General features: G+C 30.2%; 2 protein-coding genes across 4 annotated transcripts in view; one reads left to right on the forward strand and one right to left on the reverse strand.

Moving 5' to 3' along the window:
* The window catches only part of LOC127278099 (uncharacterized), a 41,991-nt gene extending 31,178 nt beyond the window's left edge, over positions 1-10,813 (forward strand). The window contains exon 2 of the mRNA XM_051299632.1: positions 4,909-10,813. Coding sequence (XP_051155589.1) covers positions 4,919-9,625 — 4,707 coding nt within the window. The 5' untranslated portion in view covers positions 4,909-4,918 and the 3' untranslated portion in view covers positions 9,626-10,813. The remainder of the gene's footprint in view (positions 1-4,908) is intronic.
* Positions 10,814-12,190: 1,377 nt separating this feature from the next.
* On the reverse strand, positions 12,191-17,209 carry LOC127278102 (uncharacterized). 3 transcript variants are annotated; one of them, XM_051299642.1, is made up of 3 exons: positions 14,165-17,209; positions 13,995-14,067; positions 12,191-13,101 (listed from the first exon to the last, which is right to left on the reverse strand). In XM_051299642.1, the coding sequence occupies exon 1, from the start codon at positions 16,965-16,967 to the stop codon at positions 15,090-15,092; it is 1,878 nt and encodes a 625-aa protein (XP_051155599.1). In that variant the 5' UTR covers positions 16,968-17,209; the 3' UTR covers positions 12,191-13,101; positions 13,995-14,067; positions 14,165-15,089. The 3 variants fall into 3 exon arrangements, with proteins under 3 accessions (XP_051155599.1, XP_051155597.1, XP_051155598.1); XM_051299640.1 differs by having other exon boundaries at positions 13,995-17,209; XM_051299641.1 differs by lacking the exon at positions 12,191-13,101 and adding an exon at positions 13,705-13,825 and having other exon boundaries at positions 14,020-17,209.
* Positions 17,210-18,335: the final 1,126 nt, after the last annotated feature.

An 18,335-nucleotide genomic window follows, 5' to 3' on the forward strand; every position in this document is an offset into this window, starting at 1 on the left:
AAAAGAAAGCTCTTACTAGTTAAAAACTGTTCAGATAAAAGAGACAGAAACACGTATTTAGTTGGCTTATATAGTTGCGTCCCTACCCTTAATTTTCTGGGGTAAGTAAAATTCAAAATGTGCGAGTGTGTGAGTAAGGAATTTTTAATTGATTGAGCGAAAATCCGCGAGTTTCCCTCACCACTTTACGCAGGGCGCTTCTCCCATGTATTTCTTACCGCCAATTTCTCCTTCTATTTGGATTTTTCGCGGCGTCTATTTTCAGATAGACAATTACATTTAAATTATTTTCTAAGGACAGAGATATTTTTCTCTCTCTAATTCCGTTTCTATCGTTCGCCAAGTACAATGCCATTGTCTACCTGTTAATCATTCTTCTCTAACTGATTTTCATTTTCTAAAATCTTTAATTTCTCAAAAAATAATAATTTTAAAATTATTTAACTTTTACTATTAATTTTTAAATAATTTTTACTTTAATATAACATATAATTTTATTTAATTATTATTAATTTCAGCAATTTTTTTAAATAATTTTTATTATTTCACTTTCTAAATAATTTAAAGAAAAAAATATAAAATAAATTTATTTTTTAAATAATAATCTATAAAAATTCTTATTTATAAAAAAAAATTTAAATTCAATTAATAATTCTCTCAATTCGTATTTATATCTACCTTCTCTTTCTATTATTTTTCCTGTTTATGTTTTCATTGTGTTATCTATAGATATCTTCTCTCTCTTTCTATTATTTTCAGAAATTCAATTTATCTAGTTTTAATTTCATTTCTTTGTATAATTTTATTTTTAATATTTATTAATTTCTAATTTTTAAATAATTTATAATTATTTTATAATAAAATTTTTGACTATTGAAATACCATTTCACGACGCTCACTTTTTATCAAATATTAAAGAACTAGATAAATTAAATATTTGGTTTCATACACTATTAGATCCGTCGATAAATTTGGATCATTTTAAAAAAAATACGTATCGATATCTTTAAATATGAAAAAAATAGACCAAAAAGTGTAAACATGAAAACTTGCACGTAAGTGACGCCAAAGCACCAAAATACTAACAGCTAATTATTCCGTGAAGCAAACAAAATCAAAACAGTTGCCAAAGATGCGCATAAGTAAAACAATACTTCTCTCTCTTCCACTTTTCAAAAAAAAATTTGTTTTTGAGATATTCCTATCGGCACAACTTACCCCCGGCACTTTCAGCCCCAGTCTCCCCTAGTTATTTTGAAAAAATTTCAAAAAAAAATCGATGGATATTACTATATATAAATTTTTTTAATCCAAAAAAAGCTAATATTTTTAATAAAATTTAATGTTAAAAATTTTAAAGCAATAAAAAGGCACGTGTAAAAAATTGAATCCTTGAAAAAATATCAGTTTGCGAACAATAATAAAAAATTATCATTTAAGAACTCTGAAAAAAATATTAATAAAATTTAGTTTGATAAACGGGACCATGAAAAAGTTCTAAAACAAATTTTTTAGATTTATCATTTGATAAAATCTTAAATTATGCAATATTAGTTTTGTTGAATATGAAATTGTTTAAATATTAATTTTGTAGAATTTGTATTAAACTGATTTTCAATGAAGTAGAAATTTTAATAGAAACAAAATTAATTTGCCAAAAATTAAATTAATATTCTTTCTTGGAAATTAAAATTCTTTTAAATTACCTACTATTCTTCAAAATTAATATTCTACAATACAGTGTTTCCCACAAATTAAGATTTGATCAAATTTAATTTCTGTCAAATTAATTTTCGTCTAAATATAATTTCTGCAAGATTGATAATCGGTTTAATAAAAATGCTACAAAATTAATATTTAAACAATTTAATGTTCTGCAAAATTAATATTTTACAGAATGAGAATCTATCAAATGATAATTCTAAAAAATTTGTTTTAGAACTTTTTCATGGTGCCCGTTACTTAAACTAAATTTTATTAATTTTTTATATTCAGAGTTGTAAAATGATAATTTTTTATTATTGTTGGACAAACCGATTTTTTCAAGGATTAAATTTTTTACACGTGTTTCTTTATTGCTTTAAAAATTTTAACATTTATTAAATTTTTTTTTAAATGTTAGTTTTTTAGGATTATAAAAATTGTTATAGGGTCAGTTGGGGTAAATGGGGACAAGAGGTTTTGGAGCTTAATTTACAGTTTTAAAATGAAGTTCAACGTCAATATTTTAACCTTAGATCCCCTGAAATAGGTTTTGAGTATTGGCAAGCTTTCATCTTGACGATTGACAGCAAGATAATTCAAGTTATTGCTCAATGCATAAATACTTGAAAATCAAAATCAAACAGTTTTAGTATTTTGTCTCGCATTTCAAAGAAAACAGACTTAAAAATCATACCAAATTTTGTTCTTATTCCTGATGTCTCCTATAACCGAAATTCACTTGAATTTTTTATTTTTGTCATTTGGTTAATAATGACAAGCTGTCCCTATTTACCCTGAGTTTTCAAATTTTTGGGGTAAATGGGGACAGCTTGTTATTATTAACCAAATTGACAAAAACCAAAAATTCAAGTTCCCCATTTACCCCAACTGACCCTAGTTAAATTGGGGTATAGTATTAATTTATTAAATTGCATTTAATTTTATGTCTAACCATAAATCAGATATAAAAAAACTTTAATTATAAATTTATATTATTACATTCTTATTTGTTTATAGTTACTTTTTTAATGTAAAGTAACAATTTTGATCAAAATGTGTTCTGTTTGCTATTAAGCAAATGTAAAATAGTAAAAACTAGTTTAAAGCACTGAAGTTTCTAAACGAAAAAAATTACATGGATAAAAGTGTACATTTTACAAACAATTTAAATTAGCAAATCCACGTAACATTAACCTCGACAATTACAGTAAAAACCTAAAATAAACTTGATAACAACTTATGTTTTAACCTAGATTTTAACCAAGATTAAATCGTAAAGCTTTGTCCTCTCAAAAATAACTTATTGTTCCAACTTTAAGAAAAATTTCTTCGTAAGAGGAAAATTTTCGAAAATAATAACAAAAATAGAAAATGAAAAAAATTGATGTTTTACTTTTGAAGTATAAAAATTAAATAAATTTAAGGTATTATATTTTATTGCAATGGCTTTAACTATAAATAACATTGGGAATTCTAAAGAATTTTGTTAAAAATTTAGTTCAATTTATTTTTTAAAAGATCTAGATTTAAACAGTCTATCTTTAATGTATGGTTCAATAATAATAATAATGTAAACGTAATTAACATAATCAAATGAAAAAGAATGTTTTATTAATCTCTTAACTATAAAACAAATTTTAATTTTTAGAACAATTCTTAAAGTAAATAAGTAAGGATGATAAATAAATTAAAAATTTCTGAATTTTCATAATAAATATATATGTGTCAAATTACTTTTACGGGAAGAAAAAAACAAACAAATTAAATGGAGTAATGTACTATACTATATTGTATTGTTAACTATTCTTATTCTGTATTCAACAAATAGAAATAATAATGAAAAGTAATTAAAATTCTTATAGAAAATTATCAGTTAGTTATCGAACATAACAAAAAGAAAACGAAAAACCAATTCTTGGTAATTTTTTTTCTAGGGAAATGTTCAAAATTATTGATGTAAAAAAATTATTGTTTAATAACCTTGACAAGTTTTAGATAACAGAGGCGGAGTGTATTTTCTATAGAAAAAATACATAAGTTTGTATTTTTTCTACACGACACTGAGAAAACTGGATAATACAATTAGGATAATAAAAAACAGTTAATATTAACCAGCTTTTATTATTCAAAAATAATACCAGTTATGGATAATAGATTGTAGATTTTAAATTTCAAAATCAATTAAATTTATTATTCGCGATTATTAACATAGTAACGGTTCTATTTGTTTATTCTTTCAAGACATTCAGTGACAGTTCATAAATGAAAGTTTTTGAAACCAGTCTTTTGAATTCCTTTAATATTAAATTGAGATAATTTATAAAATTTAAAAAGCAAAAAAATTTAAATTTAAAAACTATAATTTCTAGTTAAATTATTATTTTTTAATAGCAAAAGAATTAGAATATGTATACAATACTCTAACGAAAAATAACTTTACGCATCAATAAAAGTTTTTTAAAAAAAAATTATTGTTATAAATAATAATAAATTAATTAATAAGTTGATATTGATTGTAATTTTAATTCATTTAGTTAAGTACAATTTTTTATTTATATTTCAATTAATTATTATTTCTTAAGTTTTGAAAATCATCCGTCATATTTCTTTTATGCAAAATAGTAATATAATTAATGATTTAATATTATTAATATAATTTTAAATACTTAACCACAACTGCACTGATATTTATTTTATAATCCAAATTAATACCAGGATTAATCTCAAAAGTAAAATTCTTGGTTAATTAATTTTATTAACCAGGTTAATTTTTCTCTAGTCAATGTGAAAATTTCATAAACGGTATTAACCAGTTACCGTATAGATCCAGTTTTCTCATTGAATTGCACAAAAAATCTTTCAATAAAGATAGACTAACAGGTGTTTCACGTGTAACACGCAGTATTCTTTATCTACATTATTTGAATAACCTTGTGGATATTAAATATATAAGGCTCATTTCCCAGAACTTAAATTTTATTAGTTTTAAAGAGTAGACCAAATATAATAGTAGTGTCAAATATTGGTTAGTGTATTAAAAAAAACTTTTTTATACATATGTCACTGACTTTAACACTTAAACATAATTCATCAACATCCATAATAATAAACATATATATATATTAGAATTAGAAAAAATCATTTTAAATTAAATTTCTGATAATACAAAATAATTATTAAACCTAACACGTTAATTTGTTTCAGGATCAACACAATGAACAACACATCAATCATTGTTGAGCAGTCACCGAACTTTCAATTTCTCTCCGTTTGTCACTACATTACTCTTCTTGGTACTTTTTTTCACAATACAAATTTTATAACATTTGAGCAGCAAAGTCAACCTGACATTGTTGTCAACACTTTAATTGAGTATCTAACGATTGCGAAGAATGAAACCCGCTCGAAACATTTCCTTTTAAGTACAATACTAAAAGGAACTGATCTCTATGGTGGTGAAAAAGGTGAAAAACTTGACAAGAAATATGTAAATGAAACCTTTAAGTACTTCATTAATGGGGTACTATTTCCCAACTATAGCAACATTAATTTGTATTTGGCTGAAATGATTCAGAATTCAGATAATTTAAATTACTCAATTTTTAAGAAAACCGTGTATAATCATCTCTTGCAACATCACTTCAATTGGGAATACTGTTCGCAAAAAAATTACACATCAACACTACCTCAATTGACAATTAAAAAAATTTTCGACGAATACATTTGGTCAATTTTTCCCCAACCCGAAGAAGACATGAGCATAATGGACGTTAAATACATGTATTCAATGGTAGGTTTAAATATCCTCAGGTCCACGTCATTGGATGAACCAAATCTTTCGTTCTCGGAATATATTTTAATCTCGCGAGAACTTGATTTGCAGCATATCGATAATGAAACCTATAAAATTGTATTACAGTATTACTCAACTGCAGCTTTATTTTTTTATGCCTCTAAAGGCAAAGGAATAAATAAAATTAATTTAAATGATGAATTTTGGAGACAAGCTTATAAAATTTTATTTACCGAAATTGATATCAAAATGAATGAAATTGTAAGTAAAGAAATTGAGAATAGTTTGCCTTACAAACTGGAAAGGCAAATCAATAATACCAAAACTCGGACGATGATTGCCCGAGAAATACTTCTTCTTTATTGTTTTCCTTCTGTCCATGGTGTCTATATAGAAACACTTGTGTACTTGTATAAAACCCTGTACCTTTGGACACTAAAATCTGTACTCCAGCGAGATTGCAAAACAAGTCATTTTCCAGATTTAAATAATGTATTTTTTAAGCAATTTCCAAAAATAGAAAAACTGTACAAAGAAATAATAAGAAATTCAATTTCGAATGTCTTAATCGACGGTGGTTTATTAGAAAAAATGAATCCAAATGTTACAGTAAATTCTGCAAAACTAATATTTCCCATGAAATGTTACGATGATTGTAATATCGACCTAAAAATAAACGAAGACATACATGTAATATTTGCAATAATTAAAAACAAAAAAAAAGAATACTACGCTATTAGACAAGTGAAAGATGAATTGACATTAATTACAAGAAATGGAAATGAAAAAGAATTTCTTAGCGCTATTACTAATCCTAAATATTTAAAACTGGTCACATCAGTTAAAGAGAATTTACTTGAACAGTCAACGTATAAATATAAAAATGAAAATTATAAATTTTTTGTTGAAAGAATTGCCAATATGAAGACAAAGCTGTTTATAACAAACATGACAGAAGAATATTATGAGGAAACTCTTGATGAAAAAATTTCCAATATCGTGAAAATTTTTATCCCATTATACAATTGTATTGAAAGTTCAATAGCAGGTGACATAAGTGGAGCCACGTTAAGTTGTAGCCTGGATATTTTAAGTTTTATGCCAATTATAGGTTTATTTGCATCAACTTCATTTAAGATAGTCAACAGTGTCGGAGGTTCAATTGTTAAGAATATTTATATTGCAAACGCTGTTGCAAAGACAGCCGGAATTGTGACCAAAATGTCATTAACTGCAGCGTTAAAGGCAATTACAAAAGATTCTGTTATTACAATCGCAAAACAAATTTTAACTAAAGAATTCTCTAAAGCTTTAACAATAGCCTCGCTTCGAACACTAGATCCTGGATTTGAATTACTTTACTCAATGGGCCGCTTTAGTTTTAAAATGTTAGGAAAACTGGTTAAAAATTTTGAATTAATTTTTAAAACTATATCACAAGCTAAAAATTTTATATTATCACTAAAAACCTTATTAATGAACATGCAACGAAATATGCATCTGTTAACTGATATAAGGGGATTAGTACCAAAGGTTTTATTGAAGAAAAATAATTATGACATTGTTAGATACCATTATCCTGGTGGTTCACATTTATTTGGACCTGAGTGCATAAGATCAATTGACACGATTGCCGAATTAAGAACCGTGCAAGGAGCTTCATATAAGCTTCCAGTTGTTCCAGTAAAATCACCAGGTGAAATATTTTACAAACAATTTGTTCCAGAAACTGGTGATATAATTGGACCCAACTTAAAAATGGATAAAAATGATCTGCTTCTTCGAGTTAAATTTATGGTAGCGGATATGGTGGCTAATGGACCAGAAATGAAAATAACTCGTGATTATCATGTCTATCATAATACAATAGAATGGAAAATAAAACCTTCGAAGGAATACAACGGAAAATTAGTGTTAATAAAAGTACCTCATCCACTTCCGGAAACATCTAATGCGCTAGAAAAAATAAGTAATAATGTTCATTCAAAGAACGAAAACGCGCCTGTAAATTTAAATCAACAACTCAGTACATTGGAAAATAATTCTCCACAACTTCCTAATCTCCACCCTCATCCACTTTCGGTAACAACCAATGTGCTGGAAGAAGTAGATTATATTACTTCAATGCTTAAAGAAGGCGATATATCAAATAGTTTCGAATTCTCAACAGTACAAATGCAAAGATTGCAAGAATTTTTGGATAATATCCCCGGAACGTCGAGACAAACTTTACAAATTAAACCAAAAGTAAATATTGAAAAAGTCGAAATAATACCAGAGGGTTACGATCATTCTTCACAATATGTAAAACAAATACTAGAAGGATTGAAAGAAAATCAAAATCTAAATCCAAATAAAAGAAAATTAGATACAATGTCAGAAATTAAAGAAAATATTGCATCACATCAACATGAAACACAAGATTTATTGGATAATATCCCCGGAACGTCAAGACAAAATGTACAGCAAAATCCAAATTTAAGCAAAGAAAAAGTAAATACAGTATCCGAAGGTTTAGAGAACACTTTACAACGGGAAAAAATGCAAACATTGGTGTTTACCTCCGGGACATCAATAAAACGTTTTAAAAATAATCCAAAGTACTACAAAGCTGTGTTGAAAGTCGCAAAGTACAAAGAATATGTAAATTTATTAAAATTATGGAGAAACAATGGTTTAAAATTTATGATGACAAAAGAAAATGAAATATATAATTTCCGTCATGCGTTAAATTCTCTAGCTCATCTTCAATTGAATCATGGATATCCGTTAAGAATTCCACGTAAACTGTATCACACTCAAATAATGGATGGAGTAGAAAATGTTGATTTATTAATTAATTTGAAAACAAAAGATTTTTTCTTTAATGACATTACTATTTTGACATATAAAAAATCAATGCCACTATTACAATTAAAAGATTCAGAAATACAAGTACAATACAGCTTAACAATTAATTCTCCATATGGAATTGTAGACTTAACTCATATTCATGAAGACTTTGTAAGTGACTACATAACATTTGGCGACGTAGTATTTACAGTAAAGGATAGTTCTTTTATTGAAAGTAACAAGATTTTGAATATCCAATTAGAGCAAAAAAAAATGTCATTAAGTCACTGGTTTCAATTTTTAGAGAATGATTTAAAAGAATTGTTGCAGATGGAAAAAAATTTAAAATTACCAAGAGTGAGTGACATTGAAAATCACGCCAGCATCTTATCCAACAGTCGTCCGCTGACTTCCTTGAAATCAGCAAAAAGAAAACTCGAAGAGTATATTTTAAGCATAAAACCAAGTTTAAATGTTCCAAGTTATAATGAATTTGCCAATGAAATATTAAGTGGTAAATTTACGCATTATTATGAGGATTGGAAAATAGCTTTTCATCCGTATATTCAGGACTTGTTACTTAAAAGTCATTTAGATAATATTTTTGCAGAAAGTCATGCAGAAAGAAGAATTCAGGAGATATATGGTTTAACCTATTCTCAAGATATAAGTACAGCTTTTTCTAAATATAATAAGATTAAAGATATTAGACAGCATCTTCGATTTGAGGATTATTATATTTTATATTCCTATACGAAGAGAAAGAGTTTATTAAATATTGATGGACAAAGACGAATGGATGCTGCAATTAATCGACTAGCGCTTAGACAAAGTGACACAGACAGAGTAGACTTAATGTTTCATCGTGCTGAAATTATAAGCGAAGATTATGCTTCGTACCTTTTATCACTCGGGAAGAAAAAATTTATTACATTTGAAGAGAATATTATGTTATATCCAGATCGTGAAATGGAATTAGATAATTGTCTGAAGATGACGCGTACTTCAAATCAAATGCCATTAATAATGGATATTAGATTGAAAAATGCGGCTGGTCTTGCTGACGTTACTAGTGTCATTTCCGACGAAACTCATCCATTTTATGTCATGACATCGAGGTCTGAATTTATTTTGGAGGATAATGTATATATTGACACAATTGAAGGTGTGGAAGTGCTGATTATGAAAATAGAGGATGGTGGAAGTCCAACGGAAAAAAGAATGGTTAATATCGCAAAGAATCTTCAGGAATTATTTTCTACAAATACCAAGTTTTACTCGGAATTTGGTAATTAGATTTTAGTAAAATTTCTTGTTTTTATAATAATAGACACAGTGTGCGTGTCACATAGATACCATTAATCAACGTATTGGTGCTGACCATTAATTAAACATGTTTTTGTTAAATTTAGTTATAAGTCGTTATTATATATGTATAATTGAAATATTTTATATTACTTCAAATTTAATTTTTTTAACATTCTCATCATAATGAGAAAGTATTACATTTGCCCGATTTTGACCAATATCTAATTCTTGTGAATCTCCACGTTTCAAGACATCCTGATGCCAAAAAAATAGGTTTTAAACAAATGTTTGTATGTATGTATGTATGTCTGTAGACAAAAAAGTTGTCTCGACGATAACTTGAGTAAATTTTAATTAATCGACCTCAAATTTGTTTTGCACTTTAAGTTCACCAAAATCTCGCCTGAGTTCGTTGGGCAGACAATTTCGTCAAAATACAACAAAATTATTGAAATTTTTAATTTTCAAAAATTTTCATTTTTCAAAAAAAAATTTTTTTTCAATTTGTTTTTGAAAAATGTGAGTCAAATGAAACACTTTTTTCCTTTATCATTTTTTGATTGGAGTGAAAACAAGAAAGTTACTCATTTTTTTATAATTTTTAATTTTCAAAAATTTTTATTTTTCAAAAAAAAATTTTTTTCAATTTTTTTTTTAAAATATGAGTAAAATGAAACACTTTATTCCTTTATCATTTTTTGATTGGAGTGAAAACAAGAAAGTTACTCATTTTTTTATAATTTTTAATTTTCAAAAATTTTCATTTTTCAAAAAAAAAATTTTTTTTCAATTTTTTTTTGAAAAACATGAGTAAAATGAAACACTTTTTTCCTTTATCATTTTTTGATTAGAGTGAAAACAAGAAAGTTACTCATTTTTTTATAATTTTTAATTTTCAAAAATTTTCATTTTTCAAAAAAAAAATTTTTTTTAATTTTTTTTTGAAAAATGTGAGTCAAATGAAACACTTTTTTCAGTTAGCATTTTTTGATTCGAGTGAAAACAAGAAAGTTACTCATTTTTCTTAAAAAATGACAAACAAAAACGGATGAAAAATGGGTAAAATGCAGGGCAAAATTACTTTATTTTGAAAAAGTATGTGCGACTATGTATTATTTCTCTTTAAACCACCTTAAATTAACAGAAATTAAAGTAACTTACTCATAAAATACCGAATTTTTTGTTTGGTTTTTTTTATAAGTCAACCATTGCTATCCATTTCCAAAAAGTGCAATTATTTTCAAAATATTTTTGATTAGTTCATGTTGCACTGTTTTTACTAGAATATAGTAAGTTTTCGATTGCTAACTTTTGAATTAAGTGAACTTCTTTTATTTTTAGACTTTTTTTTTATCTTACCCCTTGACAGTCCATGGCTCATATATATCCCAATAAAAAGACGTTTCGTTTTTGTTATTTTAGACGTATTTGTACACAATTAAAGAAAATAGTAAATCTTTTTCTATTAAAGTATCAATGAGTACACTGTTGTTTTCGAGGTCCCTGAATTCGAATTTGAGGTTAGATTTAAAAAATCCAAAATGGCTGGCCCATCATAACGGAATAATTTAACATTTATTCGATTAATTTTAAATTCGGTACACGGAGATTTTTGGTGTCTATGAATCCAAATTTTGAATTTGTTAAATCGATCCTCAAATTTTGATTTACCGACCCCACAAATTCACTAGCACCGAATTTTGAACGAAGCATATCAATTTCAAATTTTTCCGTCATATTGGGTAGCCATATTGAGTTTGCCATTTTCTATTTTTTTTACATTCTCATCATAAATGAGAAAGTATTCGTTTTGGTTGATTTTGACCAACTTCTAATTCATGTAAATCTCCACGTTTTGAGACCTCCTGATGCCAAAAAAATAGGTTTTGAAAACCTGTCCGTCTGTCTGTCGTCTGTCGTCTGTCTGTAGACACTTTTTTGTCCCCACGATAACTTGAACAAATCTTAACGAATCGCTTTGAAATTTGGTATACTCTTTCAACATGTAAAAATGAAGCCTGAGTTCGTCGGACAGACTTATCCGCCCAAAAATTCAAAAATTATTCAAATTTTGAATTTTCAAAAAATTCAATTTTTCTCAAATTTAAAAAAAAAATTTTTTTCTTAATTTTCCATAAAAATACTACCAAAAATAAACATTTTTTTCCTTCAACACTTTTCGATAGAAATTAAAACAAAAAAGTTTTTCAAATTTTGAATTTTGAAAAAATTCAAATTTTTCAATTTTTCTTTTTTTAAATTTTCTACTATTTTTCCCTAAAAATACTCCTAAAAAGACACATTTTTTTCTTTAACACTTTTCAATAGAGGCTACAATAAAAAAGTTACGAATTTTTTAACATCAAAAAATACAAAAAATTGAATTTATAGTGAATGAAGCAATGGCAAATAGAAGAAAATATTAAAAAATACAAATCAAATATATTTTTTTCTGACTTAGATACTTATTAGAATAACATCTAAATAACATAAAATAATAAAAATCAACTCAAATTTTTTTTTTTTTAACATTTTTGAAAATTTGTTTTTACATTCTCATCATAAATGAGAAAGTATTCGTTTTGGTTGATTTTGACCAACTTCTATAATATTAACTTAAAAAAAATAATTTTGTCTCGCAAATGATTTTTTTATTCGTTAGAAAAAATTTGAAATAATTTGTATAGAAAATTATTGATTATCATCAAACGAAATATTAATTAAACACGACATTTTAAATAAATAGAGAAAATACAAAAAAAATATTTAAAAAATTTAAGCCAAAGTTAGAATTCTCATTACAATAAAAAACTCAGAAAAATCAAAATATTTTAGAAAATTTACCTGAAGGGCGCCAGATATTTTGCTTGGATCAATTAAAAAAATTTAAACGATAAAATTAAAAATCAAAATTAACTCGTCTAGCTCTACAAAAATAAACGGAGAGGCGTGAATTTAAAAAATTAATTCAGGATTAAATTTGAAAATAATCATTTATTACATTGTGAAAAAATATTGAAGGGAATTTACAGTATTAAGAGGGAATAATGGTGACCATTACATAATTTTCCAAATTAAAAAAAAACTGGTAACTTATTTAAAATAAATTAAGTAGGGAGCTAATTAATACTTCCAATATACATAAACGAAATTTGACCTAGAGATTCAAATAATTTATGAATTAAAATTTCTCCAACGAATGCAAAAGAGGCACAAGTGTACCCAGGTGCGAATTTCGGTCGGCCGCCAGAGTTGGTTCGTCGGCCCATGGTCGGCCCAACTCTGGCTGCCGACCGGTCGGCAGCCAGAGTTGGGCCGACCATGGTAAATATTTGCACCCAAAGTTGGGCCGACTATGGCTGCCGACGTCGGCAGTCACAGTTGGGCCGACCATTGCAGCCATAGTTGGGCCGACTATGGGGGATTATGGTCGGCACAACCTTGGCAGCCATAGTTGGGCCAACCTTGGCTGCCATAGTTGGGCCGACCAGGGGGGGTAATGGTCGGTCCAACTATGGCAGCCACAGTTGGGCCAACCATGGCTGCCATAGTTGGGCCGACCATGGGGGTAATGGTCGGCACAACCTTGGCAGCCACAGTTGGGCCGACTAAGGGGAAAATGGTTGGCACAACCTTGGCAGCCATAGTTGGGCCAACCTTGGCTGCCATAGTTGGGCCGACCATGGGGGACAATGGTCGGTACGACCTTGGCAGCCAAGGTCGGTCCAACCTTGGCTGCCATAGTTGGGCCGACCATTCTTCCCCATAGTCGGCCAAACTATGGCAGCCACAGTTGGGCCGACTAGGGGGAGAATGGTCGGCATGACTTTGAAAACCGCAGTTGGGCCGACTACGGGGAATGTAGTCAGCATGACTGGCAGCCGAGTATATCGATGGTCGGTATATCAAGGATTACAGAATTATTTTTCTCAAAAGAAACACGATCCCAGGTGCGAATTTCGGTCGGCCGCCAGAGTTGGTTCGTCGGCCCATGGTCGGCCCAACTCTGGCTGCCGACCGGTCGGCAGCCAGAGTTGGGCCGACCATGGTAAATATTTGCACCCAAAGTTGGGCCGACTATGGCTGCCGACGTCGGCAGTCACAGTTGGGCCGACCATTGCAGCCATAGTTGGGCCGACTATGGGGGAATATGGTCGGCACAACCTTGGCAGCCATAGTTGGGCCAACCTTGGCTGCCATAGTTGGGCCGACCAGGGGGGGTAATGGTCGGTCCAACTATGGCAGCCACAGTTGGGCCAACCATGGCTGCCATAGTTGGGCCGACCATGGGGGTAATGGTCGGCACAACCTTGGCAGCCATGGTTGGCCCAACTGTGGCTGCCATAGTTGGGCCGACCATTCTTCCCCATAGTCGGTCCAACTATGGCAGCCACAGTTGGGCCGACTAAGGGGAAAATGGTTGGCACAACCTTGGCAGCCATAGTTGGGCCAACCTTGGCTGCCATAGTTGGGCCGACCATGGGGGACAATGGTCGGTACGACCTTGGCAGCCAAGGTCGGTCCAACCTTGGCTGCCATAGTTGGGCCGACCATCATAAAGTAAATTTCTCTCCTACCATTGACAAATGTAAAATGTTTTTGTTAATTTACTTGTAATTGATTAATTTAAAAAGAAAAAAGGTTATATGTGATTAATTTATTATTTTGAATTACTAACTTTAATTTTTTTCAAGCTGTAGCTTATAACATTTATTTTTCTCCGTGACTCATATGTCATTGCGTAGTGTAGTGGTTAGCGTATTAGACTGCGGTGCGTTAGGTTGCGAGTTCGATCCCTGCGAGCGTTAAAAATTTTAATTTGTATATATGTATGTTTACGATTGCGTTTAGTGTTTAAGTATATAAAATAAATGTATAATGAATTTAAAATGATTACTAATATATGTTATTTGTATAACAAATTTTTATATTTTAATGTTTATGGTCGGCAAAATTTTAGCTGCCAAGGTTGGCCCAACCATGGCAGCCATAGTCGGGCCGACTATGGCTGCCGATCGTCAAGTTGGATGGTCGGCAGCCAAGGTCGGCCCAACTATGGTACCCATAGTTGGCCCGACTTAGTCGACCATAGGTCGGCCGACGTTATCAATTCGCTAGTTGGCCCGACCATCGGCAGCCATAGTCGGGCCGACCAAGGCTGCCATAGTTGGGCCGACTATCATAGCCGACGGTCGGCAGCCATAGTCGGGCCGACCATGGCAGCCATAGTTGGGCCGACCTCGGCTGCCTTAGTCGGGCCGACTATGGCTGCCGACCGTCAAGTTGGATGGTCGGCAGCCAAGGTTGGCCCAACTATGGCTGCCATGGTCGGCCCGACTATGGCTGCCGACCGTCGGCAAGGATGGTCGGCCCAACTAGGGCAGCCTTGGTCGGCCCGACTATGGTACCCATAGTCGGTCCAACTTAGTCGACCATAGGTCGGCCGACGTTATCAATTCGCTAGTTGGCCCGACCTCTGGCTGCCCGAGGTGGGCCGACCATGCACATGGTCGGCCCGACCATGGGCCGACCGACAATTCGCACCTGGGTATCCAAAAATTAGAAGCATTATAAGTAATTTTAAAATCTTCGATGTAACAGACAATTCCTGTTTATACAAATCAACTTGACTTTGTTCGTCAGAAACTTTTGGAAAGTATTCAGCATCCCATTTGTTACTAATTCCAGATTTCACAAGATCAGCCGTAACAGACTCACATCGTCTTGGAAATGGTGATCCTTCAGAAAAATAAAGTGAAGTTCCAGGAATTACAAAAACTTTATTGAAAATCTTTATTCTCATTCGTCCATCAGCATTTTTTATTCTTTGCATAGCCATATATGCCATATGCTCTCTGCCAAAACATGAAACATTTTGGTAATCATTAACGAGTTGTACACAATCGTCAAACGACATATTACTGAAAATTCCATTGTTAAAAAGTTTTTCGTAGGCAATATCATTGTCCTGAAAAGTTTTGTAATTGGCATATTTAATAAGAGTTAAATTTGCAGCATACAATTCTTCAAATGTTTTAATTTCATTTAAAACTTCTTTCTGGAGTTGAAAATTTGACAATGTCGAAAAGATGGTTGACGATTGTAAGAAGAAAAAAAGCATCGTCGAGTTAAATATAATTCTTTCTAATCTTTTCTCTGGCATTGGAGGGGCTGAAGAACCCAGTGCGATTTGAACAATGTAGATTAATTTCCAGTTTCGTTCATCGAATTTTAGGTATTTACTTATCAACCACGGCATCAAAATTGAACAGACAACGAGTACAATTTCGAATAGATTCCATTCGCTTATCAAACTTTTACTTTCACTTGGCAAAATTGGTACTACTATGACAAAACGTAATACTCTTGTACCTCTACATCTTTCGAAAATATTTTCACCAAACATATCCGTTAAACCGGTTTGTATAGCAAAAGCTTGAAAATGGTTGTAAAAAAATTTTCTCATCGCTCTAGGGGTGTAGTCTTTCATGAAGTATATTTCAGTCCAATAAGTATAGTTGTATATTTCCTTTTTTATAGAAAAGTTAATAACCTTTGACATAGTAATCCACAAATTGATGTCAGGTCCATTGATTCTTATAACATCTCCACTTGAATTTTGCGTAATGTTGACAAAAGGTGGAAAGTGAAACATACCGACTTTTATCTCGTAACCATTCAGATTACGAAGTTTGTACGGAAACAAAATGCTTTGGTTTGTGAAAGTCATTTTAGCAGATCTTTTAGTGAATGGATTGTAGTAGTTTAACTTTGCATCCACTGCGTTGGAATTTTTAGCTAGTACTGTTTCATCATCTTTACGCTGTTTTAGCTCAAGGATACTAACGTCCAAAAACTGTTTTGACCAACACATCTGAAGGAATTTTTTATACTTGATACTTTTTTCAACTGTGGTTGCTATTAGGACTTTTGGACGTGTTTTCTGTTCAGACATCTCAGCAAGAGAGTCAAGTATGTTGAGTACCTTTGATGAATTGTTCGGATCAATTCTTGAAGTGATGATTACAACTCTTGTCACCTTTAGCAAATATGGAGATAATTCCATAAGCTCTCCGTCTTCTTTCATGATGGTTTTGAAATCAGCAACTCGTGTTGGTATCTTTTTTGAAATAATTTTTTCGAGTTGATAAATATTGCTGTTGTTAAAATCATTTTCATATAAAAGAAGCTGTTGATGCACAGTTGTTTCCTTGGTTAGAGCTGTTTCTAAATTACTCTTCCATGTGTAAATTGCAAATACTGCTTTTTCATAAGTGCAATATAATGGGCTCAGAAATATTATTAAAGGTATTAAAATGGAGAGTTTCATGTTGCTTCCAAATTCAACAGTTGAGTGCTAAAAGATTTTATTCTTTAGTTAATAGATTATAGAATGCAGAAAATTTATCATTAAGTTTACTATGAAAATTTAAAATTGTTTCAAAAAAAATGACATAAAATCATATTAAAAATCCTCTCGTGGGATAATATATATTGTATGATCAATTTGAACATAAGAAATCATAAAGGATTTCATGTAGACTCTGAAATATCTATCTAAGATTTCACATTGAATTATATAAAGGAAACAATATAGGATTTCATATAGAAATTTTCAGTTGGCAGATGGCAGTTTATAAAAAATAAAAATTATTTAATTAAAAATCAAATAATATTACTGCAATTCATCTGAAAAGAAAAAAAATTGTGCTTTGCAATACACCTTCTCAGTTAAGAGTCTCAGCTTTTATAGTATTCAAGACTGATCTCAACTGTAAGAAAAAAAATTATCACCATCCGGCGACGTAAGAGTGGAACTATGATGATCTACATCTATATTGGAATTTCCTACATAATTTATCATATAATTTCCTAATTGATATCTTAGATGAACACCCGGACAGCACCGAAACTTCCCTAAACCTTGACTGAACCTCGCTTGACGAGGTTCGGGAACTTGAGTCGCGAGGTCTAAACGAGGTTGAGTTGATGTTTAAATGTCCGCGCATAGTAAAGGTCATAGTCACAGAGGTTGGCTGAATATTGGATTTGAAATTCTGTTAAATATTAAAATTAAAGATTCTTGGCATATTGTGTGTGGAAATATTTAAGGAAATTAAAAATTCAAGATTTGTTAAATGTAATCGTTAAATATTCTGGAAATTTAGAAGGAGCATAAATACGGAAAAATAAAAAGAAAGCAAATGAATTTAAAAACCCAATGGGAAAAATCTTCTATTATATTAAGTTAACAAATTTCGAAAAACGACACCGACCCCGTGACCTCGACACCGTCCTTGAAAAATCTATTTTCAATTATTTTCAAATAACTTAAAATACTTTGCATATATGCTGTTAGAAAATCTTACAAACTATTTTTATGTAACATCTTTTTTCAATTTTAAGATAAATTTTATACAATATTAATAAGATATTAATTTAAAACATAAATTATAAATATAATATATACATAAACTACAATAAATAAACAACAATAAGTACAATTTTAACCGAGCGAGCGTTAGTGAGCGAGGAATACATCGCTAGTTAATAATTAAATTAAAAAAATGGTCATCAAAGTTATTTTAAGTTATTTTAAGTTAATATTTGTAGCACAAAAATAATATCAAGATGAGAAATTTAATCATTTTTAAATTTTCTCTTTAAAAAAATAGTTTGTGGCCTAAAAAATTATAAC

This window comes from Leptopilina boulardi, unplaced genomic scaffold (genome assembly GCF_019393585.1).
Source record: "Leptopilina boulardi isolate dan_hultmark-lab unplaced genomic scaffold, ZJU_Lbou_2.1 LbouV2_195, whole genome shotgun sequence".
NCBI lineage: Eukaryota > Metazoa > Arthropoda > Insecta > Hymenoptera > Figitidae > Leptopilina > Leptopilina boulardi.